The sequence below is a fragment of the Excalfactoria chinensis genome, chromosome 14, assembly GCF_039878825.1.
Source record: "Excalfactoria chinensis isolate bCotChi1 chromosome 14, bCotChi1.hap2, whole genome shotgun sequence".
Lineage (NCBI taxonomy): Eukaryota > Metazoa > Chordata > Aves > Galliformes > Phasianidae > Excalfactoria > Excalfactoria chinensis.
The window spans coordinates 1,643,299-1,662,120 of NC_092838.1; the positions used below are offsets into that span (position 1 = coordinate 1,643,299).

The following is an 18,822-nucleotide window of genomic DNA, read 5'->3' on the forward strand; positions in this document are numbered from 1 at the left end:
ACTGTGCGGACTTTGCCAGTGGTTGTAATTGCATGGTGTTTAATGGTCTCTCTCTTCAAGAGGTTGAAATTTGTATTAAATAAGTAGACAATAAAGGAGAAATTCTTTCTCAGGCTCTTCTTTGTGCAGGTTTCCATTAAAGGATTCCCAAAGCCGTTTGCTCTGCTGCAGGAATTTGCAGCTGAAGTTTCTCTCATCGGTGGATTAGATTATAGAAAAGCGCTGCCAAACAGGCATGTTGTGTCTCATTGCTGTTTTCCAAAGAATTTCATTGCCAGATGTGAGAGGAAAAGCCGTCTGCTTTGCTGGTTAAAGTACATTAGGATAAGGAGTATCTGCATTGTGCTCATTCGTGCCCCATTCTATCAAGAACACACATCTGTCTCGGAATAGTGCATCCATCGTGCTGGAGAAGATGAGTAATGTTCTTGCTCAATTGGTCAGTCTTGAGATGAGCACCAAAATAGCACAGATCATCAGAAATGCAGGCAGAGCTCATTTGCTTAGGAAGCTCCTTGTGTCAGCAGAAGGATTCTCTGTTGCTTGTTGCTGCTGGCTGGGTCTGTCTGTCCCATGGAGCTGCTGAGGATGGCTGGTGGTGCAGTTATGGTGGAGCTGAGCAGAACCCTTGTATGATAAAGGCATGGACACGTCATCAGCAGTGCAAAATGGTTCTGACTTGATCAGGTGGTTGTTACTTCTCCCTTTGGCCAGGCAGCACCAAGCAGGCTGCCCAGGAGGCTGAGCAGGCTCATTCCTGGGAGTCTGTTAGCACCCAAAGAGCTGGGGCACACACAGTGCTGCGATCCCATTACTGCTTCTGCTGGGAGCAGGGGTTGGGGTGGGTGCTTCTTTACATCACTTGGAACCTGGGTTGTTGGAGCAACATCCTGCATGGCCATGCGTTGTGCTGGGCTGCATGCTCTGAGCCTGCAAGCTGACTGACAGGATTGCTCTGTAAAGGGTAGATCTACATCTGGAAAGGGCTGCATATCGAAGAGCAGAGCTGCATCTCAGCAGAGATCTGTCTGCCTTCAGGACAGGACTTTCCATCTCAGGTGTCCTGGAAGGCCCAGGGCCACGTTCTGATGGGGCAGTCTGGCTCTGATTCTGCATTCATTGGCACCACTCTAATTATGTTTACTTGACACCATGATTCCGTAGCATATGCTGCCTCTAAATTTGGACGCAGCCTGTGGGGTAGGATATGTGCAGCACTCGCCTGCAGCATTTCATCCGCGTTTGTTTACCAGAGAGACTGAGCAGAGCTTCAGTTCTGGCTGCTGCTCACCTGCTTCCTGCACACCCAGCTGCTGCCATGGTGCCCCCAAGACCCCACACTGTCACTGTGCCATCCCATACTGTGCCGCTGGGTGGGCAGGGTGCTGCTCTGCTGGGATCCCCCATGTGACATTGCTTCATGTGCTGGAAGAGCAGCTCTGGAAATGATGGTGGCACACAGCCTCAGCAGCTCCCTGTGGTGTTTATCTGTCCACGCATCAAGCTATGAGGGGATCTAAGCCTGAAGAAAATCAACATGTTTTCTGCCAGTGAGCTCTGAGCTGCTCACTGTGAGGTCAGCTGTGTTACTGGTACCTGCAGGAGGGGGGAAAGGCTTCAGCTGCATGCTAAAAGATTTCCTTAGACTCCACTTCTCTTGCATCTTAAGCACACAAATCAGTACTGGAGCTGAAAGAAGCATTACCCCCCTCCCTGCCCAACACAGCAGCACACTGCTGTGCACTGAGCAAGTCAGGGCTTTGAGCAGCAGCACACACAGCTGCTCTAGAGATTCGGCCTGGCTTAATTCCAGTTGGCTGGATTTGTTTTCACCTGGATTTCTGTTGTGTAGTTGCACAAATGTACAAAGAAGCAGGTAGCTTAATATATGCATGGAATAACAGGATTAGGCAATCCTGTTGAGCTCACACTCTTATCATTTCCCTAATCTGTGACCAAGTGTATTTTAAAGATGTTTTCTTAGTTTATGTCCACGCGGCATCTGGGATGTGCCCTGACTTTTGTAACCTCCCTTTGATTTTCTTTGCCATGTGTGCAGTGCGGCTGCAGCACAGAGTCAGACTCAGGACTGCTCCTTTGCCTGCATCCTTCATCCCAAAGGCGGAGTGCCATTGGGGTTGTGCTGGAAATGTTTGTTGGGCAAGGAGCAAAGACGTCTTTAATCCATTTCTGTGCTTTCATTGGTCGCTTTATTGGCCTAATGGCTGAATAAACCTACCAAAGGCTGCTTTGCAAAGAGAGTCCCCTTTGTTCTGTAATGGCTGTGATGTTCTGTGGGATGAGTGAACTCATTTTCAATATGATAAGTGAAGTTTCACCTGGTTGGAATGTATGGTTGATTTTCTGTTTGTGTGGGTGTGTGCTTTATATCCTGACCTCGTGGGCAAAGTAAGCAGGAGTTCCCAAACTTCACCTGAGATCTTTCTTTTCCATAAAATATTTTCAGTGCTGAAATTTTCTTGTTTCATTTTGCTTGTGAGAGCCCTTAAGTGCTGCTGTAGAGCCTTCCAATTAGCTACTTGACTGGATGATGGGGCAGCTTTTCTAATTCAGTTCTTCTCATCTGTTACAGGAAGCAGCAAACATGCTGCGTCTGATGCAGAACAGGCTGAAGGAGGAGGAACAACGCCTGCTTAGGAGTGGAAGTAAGTGGGATTTCTTCCCTAGGTTTATTGGCAGAAAAATTATGTGCTGAGCACTTATGTATACATCTGCCCTTACAAGCCTGAAGTACATGAATATGGGATAGATGGCAGAGTCAACAGGTGTACTAGAAAAAGTGGAGTGATAGTAGCTATATAAGGACATCCATGAAATAGGGAACGTGACCTCTGTGCAGTGCTGTGGGTGCTGCACCTTGCAAGTGCTGCCTGCAGTGCTGAGAGGTGAGAGCAGTCCCTCTGTACACAATTGCTGTGCAATTGCAGCAGGAACACAGAGGCTCCATTTCTTACTGTCCTCTGAGCCCCTACAGGCTGTGGATGAAGGCCAGCACAGTAGAACTAATGAAGGAGCATTGGTTTGCTAACAGCTTTGGTTAGAGGATTCTTCCCGTTGAGATGCTCATGTTGGCAGGCAGTCTCATTGCTTTGTAGGACATCCTTACTGCCCCGTGGTACACACATGCTGGCGTGCCCTGCAAAACCAGAGTGCAAGTTCCATCCTCTGCCATCTTGGATGTGAAGCTGGCTGAGTTTGGAGTAATTCTTTGTGATGTATCTATCAGAACATAATGTTCACGGGTGAAAAACACGCTTGAAATTCTCTTTGCCATTACAAATCGTCCAACTGTGAGCCACATCTGCCTGCTCGCTTTTCTTTGGTTTTAGTGTACCTGCAAATTGTGAACGCAATTAAAATCGGAGGTTTTCCTTTTTCTCTAAACTTGCTTTTAATTAATTAGAATTTTAGCTGAAGAACAGAAGGGAATAATAACCTCCTGAGATTTGCAGGGAGCTAACAAACCAGATTTTGCTTCTTCCAAGTCAAGCATCAGCAGAACTTCGCCATTAATTACCCCTGTGAATTGAAAATTGCAGCATCTGCATTTCTATGTTGTAGTGAAAATAAATAAGAGGAGGGTTGATTCTCAGAATTAGAGGGAGAGCTCAGGAAAGCTCAAACTGGGTAAGGACATCGGAGTTACGCTTTGTAGTTTGTTTGTGGGCAGATGTTTTCTGAGCACACTCGTGGAAGAGGAAATTCATTTATCTCTGACCATCTTTCATCTCATCTCTTTATGTCAGTGCAGTAAAAAGAGGTTTTGTCTGAAACAGAGGATTCATAATATAAACTATTTTACACATGAGGAAACAGAAACAGCAGCAGAATGAGTGCAGCATCGCTGGTGCCTCAGAGGCTGCTTGGGATATTTGCACTTGAAATAGAGAGCAATGCATGGGCTGGAGTTGCTGCAGCTGAGGGTTCCCAGGAGCCCTGTATCCTTCCTCTGGCAGCCAGTGATTTTATCAGTGAGCGCTGTGAGCAGCAGATGCAGCGTGGAGAATAGTGTAAAGCACAGCAGAAGTACTTATACATCAGTGCACCTACGTGCTGAGACTCCTTGGGCACGTGCTTTCTTCTCCTGCACAGAGGGACAGGGAGGGTTCTCCAAATCTCATTACACTTTGCCCTTGAGAGCTGCAAAGTGTTTAATGAGGCCCTTGGAACAGCATAGGCTGGAACCTGGTGATAAATTTGTTACCATTAACTGATAAAAGTCAGCATTCATTCTGCCCCATAAGCACCCTTACCTTTGCATACCTCTGTAATCAATACAGTCCTTTTATTGTCTGAATCCTTTGACCTTATCTGCTGCTAATTTGGCAAGAAGGGCTGCAAATTAACAGTGCCTTTCTCTGCAGAACAAGTTGCAGGGATTCTGGGCAGCCCTCAGCTTACATTTAGCCTCAGCTAAATAATAATAATACCAGATAATAATACCAGATAATAATAATAAATAATACCAGAGAAACCTGCATGGTATTTATTGTAAAGAAGGGCTGTGCAAGGTAGGCGGAGTTGTGTTATAGAAGATATAGAAGGGCTATGGATGTGTCGGGATACTTGAGTAAGATTTGCAGCAGGGTTTAGTACGACTCAGAAACAGTCTCCTTTTTTTTCTGCTTTTTTTAGCACACGTGGTAAATTGTCTTTCATTTGTCACAGGGCGTCTTTGTAAAACCACTGAACTAAGAAAAAAAATAGAGAAAAGCACTAAGTTAGATGGCAAAAAAACTTACATAAAGATGCTGAACTCCAGATACAGATGCAGCTTTAAGCAGCATTTGCTGATGGAAATCTGTGCAATGAAGTAGTTGCAGCAGGACAGCAATGTGCTTTGCCAGTGCCTGAGCCTTGGGGCCTGGTGTCACATGGCTGGAGGGGAAGGGACTCTGGGAATAGATGAGACACTGCGAAAACTGTTGGTAGAGCTATTGTCAGGTGTAGGGATGTGAAGTGTTGCTGTGCTAATGGTGTGGTGTGAGAGGAGAGGGGTCAGGAAGGTCGCAGGTTGCAGCACACAGAAAAACCAATGTTTGCTGAGCAAAAAGTAACAAGTGAACCTTGTTCTGGGCTGGAATACATTTCAGATTAACTGTGTAATCATATAGAATCACAGAATGGCCTGGGTTGAAAAGGCACACAGTGCTCATCCAGCTCCAACCCCCTGCTATGTGCAGGGTCGCCAACCAGCAGCCCAGGCTGCCCAGAGCCACATCCAGCCTGGCCTCGAATGCCTGCAGGGATGGGGCATCCACAGCCTCCTTGGGCAACCTGTTCCAATACACTTTCTTGCCTGATTCTACTTGCCAAGCAAACTCTCTTTTTTGACAAGCAAGCAACATTTGTCTGGATCCTATCATCTTACTCAGTGGAACAGAGCAAATAGATGCCAGGCTTTGGGTAGCAGATCATGTAGCACCATTGCAGTGTGGTGATGCACCAAATCCCTTTTAGTCTTTCCACTCCAGAACTGATGCTTTAAGATCTGATGGCTGCTGAATGTGGAGCGCTTTGCACCGTGCAGCAGAACAGTGAGTTGTCAAGTGCTAAAAGTGTGCATCTCCTAAGGAAAGATTGCAATTGTCCACAGCTGTCTTGCCTCTCCCTCATAAAATAACTGCAAATTCACATTGTAATTTAATGGTGCTCTGAGGGGTTCTTGGCCTTTGAGATTGTTAGAAACTGTTAGCTGACTGAATATGACCCCTCTGTAAAACTGATCTGCGTTTTGTGCTAAGGACAAAAGAAGTTCCCTACTGAAATGTGTATGTCAAGGCATTGCTTTCTGTAGTGGAAATGCTAAGTCATGGCCTGAAGCAGTGATGGAGCACCTGGTGGGAAGGCAGGGCCAGGCCAGCCCAGGGGGGTTCAGGTGCATGCAATGTACTGAGTGACTGGAAGGGCTGGAGCCAGGATCCACCCCTTCCCAGCCCTCATTTAAGGGTTGGCAGTGGAGGTGAGAGTGTTTTGCTGGAGATCCCTGCCTACCTGAAGCCTTCCAGGGGTAAGCAGATTCTTTCCTTTGTTTCTGTGCCCGCAGCTGCTACACTTGGGCTTATCCTCACTTGCTGTAGTCGAGGACTTTGCTACCCCCACTGTCACTGCTGTGCTTTCCATCACATTATGGCATTACACTTTCCATTTGAACTGCAGAGATATGAACTTTCATGCTAGCAGTCACAACTGGCTTCTCTTCTCTCTTAGGTATTTTGCCACTATTCTCGATGCAGTAGGGAAGTGGGCCAAATGCAGTTTGTGGGGCACTTGTTTGGATTACCTTTTCATAGCAATAATACAGGAGCTTGTTAAAACACCAACCTGAAGCTCTAGCAGTCTGCCAGCATTGGCCTGAATTCGGGCACGTGGGTTGCTGAGTTACAGTTTATGGCTAAAAGTCAAATAACCTTCACGTACAGCCATGCAAATCACATAATCCAGCTACCTTAGAACGTGTTCTGTACATCGTGTGCTAGTGTGTGGGAACTGCAAGCAGCGTGCTTTATTATTCTCAGTCTTTAATAGCAGTGCTGAAAAATCTACATCTGCTCCATAAGAAACATTCCTTGTCTTCCTTTCTGTTGCTCAGTGTTGGGGTTGGCACCTCTCCTCAGGCAATGGGTTGTTTCACCTTGCTTTCATCCCGTGTATTTAAATACGTTTTCAGTTATGTTCTCAGATTCTGTGTCCCTGGTGATTTGACCTGGTGCTGCTGTGCCCTGCACCCCTGGCAGAGCTGGGCTGGGTGGTGAGACCCAGGGCCAACTGTCACAAAGCACCAGGTCAGAGCAATGCACTGGTTTTATTGCAAGTGAGAGGTTCTCACTGTCTTTCCAGGTGTGGGTAGGAGGTTCAGGGTTTGCAGGCTGTTGCTGGATTAGCCTTTGCAGCTCTGACTTCTCTGTTCCTGCAGTACACATTTGCTTTAGCAGCGTGGTAAAGCTCAATGTTAGGCTCTGTGCAGTGTGGTTCCGGGCTGCTCACAGAGCCCCAACTCTTACTGCAACAAGATTTGTTTCCAAGTCCCAGATCAGCTGCAATAATGGTGTGCTGCATTTACATGCTGGCAGTTCACCTGATGACCCTTCTCTTCATTTTTACTGCAAAGTAATGAAGGATTTGCAAAGGTTGTAGGTGAAAGCAGGTGTTGAAGTGACCCAGCAGGCACCCTGGGAGGGCTGAATGCTGGAGATTCTGGGGGTTGCCAGCTTTCTCTGCTTCCCAAACACGGGCTGAAGGCAGAGCAGATCCAGAGCTGGATCGCTGGCTGGGGAGAGTTAAAGCATCCGAAGCAGTGGGGGAAAAAGATAAAAGCAATAGGGTAAGAAGGGGGCTTCAGACGTGGAAAAACTGAGTGAAAGAAGATTGGATGTGGAAAAAAATCTGCGCTGAAGCCATTTTCCTTCATGAAGCAGCAGCTTGAGGCCCTCCAGCCATCGATTCGCTCTTTGCAGAGGTGCCACTTCTGTCTGAAAGCTCTGCTCACTGTGGGATCTCATTGCTGGGCCCACTTTCCAATAGAAAGGCACTGCAAGGAATTACATAATGAGCAAAACTTCATTTTTGCAAGCTGAGCTGGGTGAGAAATGGCCCAGGGGAGTGGGAGAGAACTCTTCTGCGTATGGCAAAGGGATGGTGGTGGATCCATTCCTGTCCTTGTCATCTTACCCTTGTCAGAAGGGAATTATGTGTGTTTTCTCTGGGAGCCTGTTGCCATGAATGGTTAAAAGATCAGCTTCCTGAAAAGCACAATGTAAAATCAAAACCCTGGGATGGTAAAGCTGTGCAGAATTGCATCATGGTGCCTCTGCAGGGTGAAGGCTCTGACTCCTGTCCCCAGAGGGTGCTTACTGCATTGTCACTTTGGTTGCTGCCAGACAGCAACAGCTCCATTAGCCCAGGCTCATCTGGGGAGAGCTGGGTGGGAAGGAGGAAGTGCTAATGGGGCTTGCGTTGTGTGCTCTGCAATGGGCACAGCAGACATTGGGCCCCAGGCAGCATCCTCAGCTCTGGGCTGTAGTGCTGAGAAACTGGAGGAGCATGTGTGATATAATCTGGAAAAAAGGGGTTAAAAGGAGCCCACAGGAAGGGAGGGCACATCAGTCATAGTGGTGATGAAGGCCTGCACAGGACATGGCCCTGAATCCTTTATTTAGGCTGTGCATGCATCTTCCCAATGGGTTTGCATGAACAGAACCTGACTTTCCTGCAGCAAACAGAAGCAGCATTCAGGTCACAGTGATTCGGTCACCTGCCGAAGAAGAAAGTGCGTTGCTAACAAATTGTAGCTAATGCTGTTGGAGCTTTGTAATCTTACCAGGGTATCAAATATATCCCTTGCTGCTATATTTTGTCATAAACTCAATATTGCAATGAAAAAAAAAGTATGGAAAATTGTTTGATATTTGTATATTGCCTGATAATTGAGTGTTGCAAGGATGTGCCAGCCCATCACTAATCATAATCAGTTATTTCCATTTTCAGCTCAGACGTGTGTAATTAAGTGTACTTAGGGAAGAATTGCTTTCTGTACACAATGAGTAACTCCTTGCTGCACTAGTTGCTGACTTCACACCCAGTCCTGCTGGCTTTGTCACAGCTCTGCCGATCCCCCGAGGCACTGCAGAGCACTTCTTGCTGGAGCATCACCCCTGTGTGTTTCTAACCTGTGGTTAAGTGAGAGGCAAAGGAGACAGTTTTGGTATGGCTAACAGCAGGGTGTAGCGCTAGGAGATGTGTTAGTAAGTTCACGCTTTCCAAAAGCTTTTGGAAGGCTTTCGTTTTGAACTCAGTATCTGAAATAGCTCCTGAGTGTACACATGGTTCATACCCAGAGAGCGTACTTAGAACATTGCTTCCATGGCACGACCTCAGGATGGTCTCGAGACAATTGTTAGTATTGCACACACTGTTAATCTCAACTTCTGTGGCACTTCTGTATGAAGATATCTTCCCTTTGTGAGGATGTGGAAGCTGGCTGTTCCCCTGCATGTGCCAGCAGAGCTGTGTTCTGAGTTAATTGTGGGCTGAACAAAGAGAGTGCTGGCATCTCTTGCATGCAACTGTGATTCTAGGCTGTTTTGGGTTGGTTTGAATGATGTGTATCTCCTGCTTTTCTTTTAACCAGGTAATGATGATTCTGACATGGAGATTCAGGAGGATGAAAGCTCTGACAGTGAACTGGAGGACAGGCAGCTCGGGAAGCAGCACACAGCCTTGGAGATGTTGATGCCAGGTACTTTCTCCTTTCCTGCCCTACCTTTATTCGAAAGGACTTGCTCAAAGCATCTGAGTAACCTTAAATATAAAAGACTGTTATCATTCAAGGGCATTGGCACTGCTCTGTTTTTGTGAGCTGTAAGAGGTCAGTGTCACGTGGAGAAAATATGGTACTTTCAGGGAGTGAATTAAAGAGGCTTTACTGAAGGAAATAAAAAACGGAGAAAAATCCTTCCTTGGTATTGCCTACTGGATTCAGAAGTAGCTTTGTGCAAAGCCTTAGCAAGGCATTCTGATTTCTCGTGTCAAAGCATTCATTTCCCTTTAGGTGTAGATGTTATCCATGGTAGGGTCATCTTCAAAATGAGACCTTTAGAGAGTCTGTAAAGGCTCCTGCACTGACAGCCGTGGGCACAGCACACCCGAGTTACTCCTGCCAGGGAAGGATGTCTGACTTCTGTTGCTGTTATGCAAAGTGGAACTTCAGCCTTTGGCTGCTGATTCCCATAGAGCCCAGGCCAGGAGCAACTCAGGAAAATAACAGACTGAGGGTCTGTCTTACACTTCTGGGGGAGAAAACAAAACCAGAAAATCAAGTTATTTCTCAGAAATGTTCTTGTCAGCTGTGAGTGATTCTGAGCATCAGCAAAAGCCTCTCCAGGCTCTGGATGAAGTGCCAGTGTGGGTAATTTCATGTACCTCTGCTTCTGCTGTAATCTGCTACTTGGATAGACTGCAGATGTGCTTCCCGCTCTCCTCTTTCTTATTGAGACCAGATCAGGAAGCTGAAGTTCTCAAATTGATACAATTCAAGCACTTTTATCTGCATTTCTGCTTTTCATAACGAATGAAAATTCTTGAAAAGTGCCAGAATCTCTCGTGTGGGCCAACGACTTTCTCAGTTTCTCATAGGAAAGTCTGCACACTGTTTTTAGGGCTGGCTGTAGCTGTCTGGGATGTCCACTCAGATGGGGGCAACACAGTGGAGCAACCAGATACTGGCTGCAGCTTCTGTGCATCCCTTCCTGATGTTCTGCCTCATGATTATCCTCTGGCTTTTGCATGTTCTCAGTTTGCAGCTTGCTAACTACCTGGTGACCATGCTGAGCTTTGCTCACTGTATCTCTGTAATTTGGAAGTCTTCCTTGGCTCAGTCCTCTTTTTGCCTCTCACCTGCTATAAAAAGAACTACAGAACCAACTCCAGGTGTGTTCTGATGACTTCTGAGATGCTTTTTGCACAGTTCACCCAGGAGGAGTGAGGCTGCATTCTCTCATTCTGACTCACTGCACTTCAGTCCTCTTGTGCTCCAGCACAGTCTGTACTGGCAGAGGTGGATGCAAACATAGTTAGACTTAAGTGAAGCGTTATCAGCTTCCTTTTCTGGTGAGTCAAAGCTTTCCTTCCACAGCACCAGCCTGATCCAGACAAGCAGCTCCAGACTTGGGTACAGGCTCCCATCTGCCTCTTTCTGTGTAAATGGGCCCCTCTGGTCCTTCCTCAGCAGTGAGGTGCTGTGTTTGGATATGTAACCCTCACAAACTGAAGTACTGAAGACAACGTCAGAACCTGAGATTAATGTCAGTGTGCTTCAGCCTCTCTGGCAAATTGAGCCCGAACATTCACTGGCCATTTGTCATTAAACAGACAGAGTCTGTATGTGTACTTCAGCGCAGGAAGTTTGCATTTAAAATGTATTTAAGGCAGCGTAATAAAGACATAGTTTTTGTTAATTACCACTTTTTCCATTGCTTAAACCCAAGGGATTCCAATCACTTTCTTTTGAAGGATTGTCTTCTTACGTACGAGCTGATGCTTCTGAGCCATGTTTGTTCCATTGCTGGGGAGAAAAAGACTGCTGCGGTCAGTTCCTGTGATGTGATTCAGTTTTACATCTCTAATTAACAGGTTATTAGTACTCTAACAGAAGATTTCCTCCCTCTGTAATAGGAGGGCAGATACTCCAGTGTGTTTCACCATTAGAGGAGCAGATTCATAGGGAGATAATCACTCTTATTAGGCCACTGGGTATAATTGAGAAAAATCAACACAGTTTCTCTCTCAAGTCCTTTCAGCAGGACTGTCTAAATGCATTTAGTTTGAATTTGACTGTAGCTTTGACAGCATCGCTCCTGGTTTTATTCTTTTGCCAATTAAAAGTCTTGAAGGTATAGGATTTAGTCTCCCATGGAGCAGAAAAGAGCATGAGCTGGAGGGGACGTGACAGGCTGCCAGCTCTTGTGGTACACAGAGAAAATCAAACCTTTATTTCCCTTGTATATAGAGTAATAGACTGGTTAGGAATGGAGTTGAAACGGGCTGTGGAGCCTCTATCTCCACTGTGATTTCAAGGTTTTTACACTCTGATTTACCAGTACAGCAAATCCAGCTTTAGGAAACCAGGAAGGCTTCTGTACAAGGAGATAACAAACACGTGGGTGGCAGCAAATGTCTGGGAAGAGAGTCACCAAAGTGGTAGGTGCTGGACAACCTGTTTTCGTACAATCAGAATTGTTAAGGGTGGAAAAGACCACAAAGATCATCACATCCAGCCGTCAGCACACCCCACTGTGCCCACATTGATTTTCATCTGCATCTTTTAGTTGGGCTATTGTAAATGTAATTAAAAAATTTACATCCACTTTTATTCTTTCTGGCTGTAGATGAGTGAGGCTGTAGCACAAACTAAACTGCAGATTCTTGCACTTCTGAGGTCAAACTGTGAGTTAGTGTTGGTGCTTGGAATAAGGCTCTGTTTTGTCAGGAAGCCAGAGGAAAAAAAGGAGTTCTTGCAGGGTTACAAGATCTTAACCATCTGCAATGCAGACAAGCCTCTTCCCTGAAACAGGGCAGTGCTTTGGAGCAGGATGGTTGTTCATATGCAGGTGGTACAGGTGGCTGGGAGACAAATGCAAAGCCTTGTCCTGGGAGTGTAGAAACTACAGTGCTGGGTTTTCCTAAGAATCTCTCCAGTCTTACATTTGAATTAAAGTGGATTTTACAGTGATGTTGCAATTATGTATGCGGATCCACCTTTTCAGTCTCAATCATCCAGAGTTCTGAAGCACATTGTGGAATCACGAGCCTGAAACAGCACTGGCACATGCATTGTGCTTGGAACAAGGTAGGCACCGGAAATGTTATTGAATGGAAGAGAAGGGATTAGTGCTGTGCCCATCTATAGTAAATCATCCTCCACGTGTCCAGTGTCTTTCAGCTCCCACAAATCAGTCATCCAAATGTTGTAGCTCCTGTTTCCTTTTGTGCTGTCATTACTGAGGAGCAGTATTGTCGTGTTAGGGCTATGGAGGCTGTTGTTTCTGAGACCTTCAGCTCCCTTTGGTCTTTCTTGGAAGAAAACAGCTTTATCAAATGCTGCATGTTACTCTGCAATCTGCCCACAAGCAGGGAGAGCTTCTTACCTTCCCAGAAGTGACTGGAGGATCAATGTGGTAATGAAGAGCTGCAGGCAGATTATTAGCGAGACTGCTAGCGAGTGAACAGATAAAAAGCCTGTGAAAACCTGTGCTGTTTAATGTGGTCAGAACAAATGTGTCAGGAGACAGCAGATGAGAAGAGAGGGTTTTTTTAAGAAAGCCAGGTGCACTTCACTGGAGGGAGTGGAAGCAAATATACAGCAATCAAAACAGATGAGTCTGGGGATGCGTGGCCCTGTGGACATGGGCTGGCTTGCCATTGCCAGCTGCTCTGTACCTGTGGGGCTTCCCAGGCCTGGAGAGATGGATAGAGATGGATCTCAGAGGGGCAGTGTGTGCAGAGCAGCACGTCTGAAGCATGCTGCTTCTGTGGCAGACAGTCAGTGCTTTGAGATGATGATGGTATTTAACTTCCGTGTCCTACTTAACTTCTTAAGCTTCTCTTGGTGTGATTAAGTAGGAGCTGGCTGCAGACAGAGGGCTAAAGCCAGGGATAGACCGTGTGCTGGGCAAAGGCCACAGAAGGGGATTTAGCCCTCACATTCTCAGGGGGAATGGGGACTTTGATAGAGCAGCAAGAAATCCTCCCTGGAGAGTCTGCACAGTCCTGCTCCAAATCCCTCCTCAGCTCACAAAGTCCTGACCTGTTCTCAGTGGAAGTGATCAGACTCTTCATGTGGCAATTCTCTCCCCAGCTCATAACTATGTTCGGGCTTCTGCTGCTGTATTTCTGGAGCTCTTTTCTTCCCTTCAGTCTCCTCCAGTGCACAGAAGCTGGGGGTGTGCTGTTGGTGTGAAGGAGAACTGAAGGTTTCAGTTACAAATACGCAAGAGCTGCCTGCTCCTTCCTTGGTGCCTTTTCACACTGAGTTCCTGTGGATGTCACTTCTTTTTTAAATGTATACGAAGTCTTAGTTGTATTTCTTTCCTTCTCTCAGTTTCTAAAGGAAATTACAGTTTTAAGTCCAAGATCAAGAATTTTATACAAGCACATTTATCTTTACAGACAAGAGATGGTCGGCAGTTCTGCAGGTTTTCTCAGTGTGTTGCATTCTTGGCTTCAGTGGGAAGGAATCCTGTTGGAAAGACGTGCTGTAGCCCACTGCAGTTGTCCGGGCATTGCCGACGTTGTGACTCCAGCCCTGATCTCTCAGCTCCCTCCATACAGAGAGAGCTGCCTCTTGCTGGCATGCAGCTTGGCGCAGGATGAGGTTTCCTCTTTCACTGTTTCCATAATTCCCCCCAGTCAGTGTGTTCAGAAGTAACAATGAGGATCTCAACAAATTCCATCCTTGGGAACATCACAAAGTGTGATTTGACTCTTACTGGGGCTTCATCAGGTCAAAGAGGAGGGGAGGAAGCGGTCAGCACTGTAAGTGTTTCAGGAGCCAGGGGATCTGACTGCAGCGCTCCAAGGAAACTCATCTGCAAAGGAAAAACACCAACACAGAAGCTTTTCTGATCTTAATGCACATCTGTGCAGATCTCTGTAGTTCCTGTCATCCAGGTAAGGGTCTACAAAGTCTTTGTTTGCTGACGTAGCAGCTGCTGGACAGGCTTGTGCAGCTGAAGGTAGGGGAGCAGCCAAGTGTTTTAAGAGCCACTGTAAAGGGGCTTCAGGTTGGAATTCTTGGAAATGAATTGTCTTAACTTGAAGTAGAAGTCACTCCCACCGTACAGTCATCATCTCCCAGCAGAGATGTCTTTGTGTGCTTTGTGTCATCAAGGCTAAGTGCTCGCTGGGATGGAGGAGGTGTGTCTGTATCCTCTTAGCACTATTATGGCCACTGCAACGCTGGATCTAGTGGAGGAGGAGGAGGAAGTGCTGTAGGACTGAAATAGTGGGGTTGAGGCAGGTGATTCACTTCCAAGCTAATTTCCTTTTCGTGGAGGGTGTAAGAACTAGAAGTATGCTCATCCTGGGCAGCAGCTGTAGTGCTTCATTCATCACTGTACTTTAGCAATGCCTGGAAAATGCTGCTGAGATCAGGGCCTGCTGCTGAGGGCCACATTCATGCATAGGAGGGCAGTTCCCAGAGGGTGCATGGATCAGAAAGGTCAAGTGAAAGACTTGTCCTGATTTTCTTTGTGAAGCTGAGAGCGAGGAAAGGAAGGGAGCTCCCAGTAGAGATCTGCATTAAGAGTGGGAGGCAGATCTCCAATGTGGAGGCGAAAGGTTTTGAGCTTTAAATCTGCCTTCCCCTCACAATGGGTTTCCTAACCTCTCTGGTTAAGTTCCTTGTCAGGAACAGGGTTAACATATACCCGCTACTGAGTAAGGCGACATAAATCATTCCAGTCCTGTGGATCCATTGTAGGCAGCTGCCCAGGCAGTGCAGTGGTAAGCATCACATGCAGGGGAAGAGAGGCAGAAGGCTTAAAATCATGGATGCACGTTCACTTCTGATCCTTGATTGCTCAGTAGCTGTTGTGCTGCGATTGGATTTGAATCCAAAGGTGCAGTGAATTACAGTCTGTTCATTACAAGCATTTTACCTAATTATCACTTTGTACAGCCTGTCCCGGCTGAATTCGCATTATCTGTAAGCAAACATAAGAGGCTTTCACCTGCCTGGAAGCTGCGTGAGCCTCTGGCCAGAGCAGTGCAGCACTAATGCCACAGCAAGCTGAGCCCAGCTCAACAGAGCCCTGCACATTTCAAGTGCCAAACAGCCCCATGGCTGCCAGTTCTGCCTGGTGCAGGCAGACATGCTGCTGTTCCTGCCTTCCCTCCAGCACATGGGGACATGCACTGTGGCCACCTGTTGCTTCACGCTCCCACACACAGAGATGTGGGGTTTGGTATCTGAAGGCTCAAACGAGGCTCCCATCTTTGTCACAGCTCTTCCAGTGATGTGGGAAATCTGCCCTGTGTGACCTCACATGCATTGGGACCTCACGCTCTCGCTGCCATTTGGTTGGTCCTTTGGAAGGAAACCCTGACTTTCATCTTTCATTCAATGGTCTTCATAGCGATTCTCTCTGATTTGCAGGAAGAGCTGGTGCCCGGATCGTGGGAGCAATGCAGGGTGGAGACACAGAGGAAGATGTAAGTAACCACTCCTGTGTGCTTGCAGAGCTCCTCTGGCAGTGCTTTAGAACACCTGCCCTCTCAGCTGGAGAAACAGATTGCCTTTAGCATTTGAGCCCATTTCTGGGTCGGGTCAGTGCTGCAGGTGAAGACAGCGCACCCTCAGTCACAGCCTGACTGTCCTTGCCCATATCCTTGCCAGCTTTGTAATTTCTCCACCCTTTCCATTTCCCTTTCTTACCACACTCTGTTCACGGTCCCTTCCCATGTCTCCACATATCACACATATCAAGTACATTTCAGACAGGATTACCGCATGGTGAGCAGCTCTTTGGGCACCTGTCTGTGCTCAAAGGTCAGCCTCAGTTTCCCCCATTTCCACTGCAGTCTTTTTCCTCCTTCCCTCCTGCTCCCATTCTGGTTACTTCCTTTTTTTTCTCTTTTATGTTCTCCTATTTTTCATTTTTTCTCCTGCTCTGCCTCTCCTGTTCTTCCCGCTCTGCTTGTCCAAGGGGGGAGCTGCCCCAGCCCAGCCAGGCAAGTGCGGGATCATCACCAAGGCTCAGGTGGGTTCCTCTACTGCAATTTCTTCCACAAGGCATTGATTCTTCGGCCTCACATTGGGTATCACTTTGAAGGTCTGCAAGGCTTTTGATATCACAGATTCAGGAGAAGTCAGGAAGTTCATTTTTGGCAGCCCCGTGAAGATGGTTGCTGTGAATTGAGTGGAGCAGCTGATGTCTAGTGAAGTGGGAGCCATAGGGGACATTCTGCTCCCACAGTTGGTGAGCTGTGGACAAGTCCAAAGCTAGAACTGCACCCATGCAGACACGTGGCTTTCCCGTAGCCTTGGGGTGTGTGATTACACTGGGCGCATGGGAGGGAGCATCTGAGTGCTGGCCAGGAGCACCATCCTTTGCTTCTGGGCTGCCCCAAATGCCTCCCATCTGAGAGCTGAAGTGGTGGTGAGCGCTGTGTGCTTTCCTGCAGGAGGAATCGGGGGATAGTGAGATTGGCCTGGATGATGACGAAGATGAGGAGGAGGATGTGGAAGATGACAGCATGGAAATCTCCCCGAGCAAATCCAGCCACCGAGCAAAGAAGCCAGAGCCTCTGGAGGAAAGTGATAATGACTTCTGACCCTTCAGCAGCAGGACCAGGAGGCACCTTGAAATGCAGACTTCAGAGAGCACACGGGCCAGGAACTAATAACACCCTGCCATCTGAAAAGTGCTCGTCAGCACGAGTTCAGGAGTTGGTAAATAATGTTCATTAAACTTGAAAATTAAACTTGGATTGCCAGTCTTGTGACTGCAAAGTATGAGCAGTTTATCCATAATGAGAATCACAGTAATGTGGAGTGCTGTTATTTCCATAATTGCATTAGAACTGGCCCTCATGCACTGCGGTGCCAGAAGTCTCACTTCAGTGAGCATCATGTGCTTGATTTCCCTGCACTTTATTATGACCAAACAGATTTTTTTTTGCCTTAATAAACCTGGATAAAAGCTGCTCTGGGAACACGTTTAAATTGATTTTAAAAGTGGCTTAAATCTATTTATCCTAAACATACCCTTTCCTTCATCACGGGCTTGTGTCTGCGTAGGGCAGCACCAGTTGGCCTAAGGCAGAAAGCTACAACTGGGAAACCACTGAAGGGATCCTCAAAGACAACCTCGGTGCAGCATCTCTCAGTGTCTCAGCTGTGTTTCTGGGAGCTGTTCTCTGGTTTAAGCCATGCTTGAATGTCCTCAGAGCTACTGTGTGTGAGATTGAATCAGATGCACCATGATTAAACCCATAGGAAATTAGCCCTTTAATGACCCTTTTGCAGCAGACTGAGCTTTAGGCATTCAAATGCCCCCAGAGTTGGGTTGCTGTTGCTTCCTTTTTGTTCTTCAACCATTCTCCATAGAAATTAACTAATATGTGGTGCTGTTCTCTGTTGGAGTAAACATTCCTCCTTCTATCAGGAATAGGTGTATTTTCTGTAAGTAATTATTCACCCTTTCTAGTCTGGTTTTCAATAGGAATGAGATTTCCTCTTTGTCCGCCCCACACTAAAAAGCTTTTAGGATGCCTGTCCTGTTTTGGCAAATAGTGATTAAGATCCCAGATATTAAATTCCTGCACACTTTGGGGGAGAAAGATAAGGGGTTGTTGGAAGAATATTTATGAGAGATGCTCAGTTTCCTGCTGAGGAACAAGATAGGAGGCAGAAGATGACAAGCAGCGTGGTAGGAGCTGGTGTTAGTGTGGGGCAGTGGTGGCACTGGGATGTTAGCACAGCACCCAGCTGCTGCTGATCTGCTGGCAGAAGTGCTGAGCTCACCAAGGAGGTCAGTGGGTTGTACTTTTGCCATCAGTAAAAGCAAAAGCTGGAGTTTATCTGCTGTATCTCCTCTTGTCTTTTAGCTTTGCTTTAGCATCACTATTTGTCCTTGCAGGAGCAGAAATCAGTGCTTGATTAGATGAGTTTGTTCCAGTGGGTGTTCATCAGAGCAGACAAGAGCCCAGGCTGTTCTCCCATCCTTCCTTTTTTTCACACCAGCAAAGCACTTTGCTTTCCCTCCGTCTGAAGAGTGTAGTCCAACCCCTCTTTTATTGAGCTGAAGGAAGGAATGCGCAGCAGTTACCAGAAAAACCAGGAGCTCTTCCATCTCTCACATCTCGAACACCCAAAGTAATTCCTCATCAGCTGAGCTCAGAACTGGAAGCGCCCTGTCAGGATGTGCCAAAACTTTACAGGTAAATAGTCCACAACTTCTGTGTAGTAACAGGATGTGTTTGAGTGCCGTGGTGTGCTGGAACATGCACAGCTGCATGGGCTCAAACTGAGCTGGCAGTTAGGACCCCCCTCTTTACACCCTTAATTTTAAAGTTACCAAATGTTAAAGCATTTGGTACTTCACATCAAAAGAAAGCAGAGCCATTAGGGTGCTCTTCTGAGAGCCAGTGAGGTGCACGTGCTGGTTGCATTTCCTTCTCCCAGGGGCTGAAATGTCCTGGTTTTAGCACCTGATCTGAAAATACTCTTCCATGTTACCTAGGGAATCTGTTTTGATGCTCCCAGTGTGTTGAAAATGCTATTGTCCCATGAGGCAGATTGCC

General features: G+C 46.8%; 1 protein-coding gene across 3 annotated transcripts in view; it reads left to right on the forward strand.

The window, feature by feature from the left end:
• CLUAP1 (clusterin associated protein 1) overlaps positions 1-17,230 on the forward strand; it is a 41,165-nt gene extending 23,935 nt beyond the window's left edge. The window contains exons 9-13 of one of the 3 annotated variants that reach the window (XM_072348920.1): positions 2,594-2,666; positions 9,152-9,259; positions 15,674-15,729; positions 16,224-16,277; positions 16,702-17,224. In XM_072348920.1, the coding sequence (XP_072205021.1) occupies positions 2,594-2,666; positions 9,152-9,259; positions 15,674-15,729; positions 16,224-16,277; positions 16,702-16,851 (441 nt within the window). In that variant the 3' untranslated portion in view covers positions 16,852-17,224. The other 2 variants (XM_072348922.1, XM_072348921.1) reach the window with 2 other exon arrangements.
• The last annotated feature ends 1,592 nt before the right edge of the window (positions 17,231-18,822 follow it).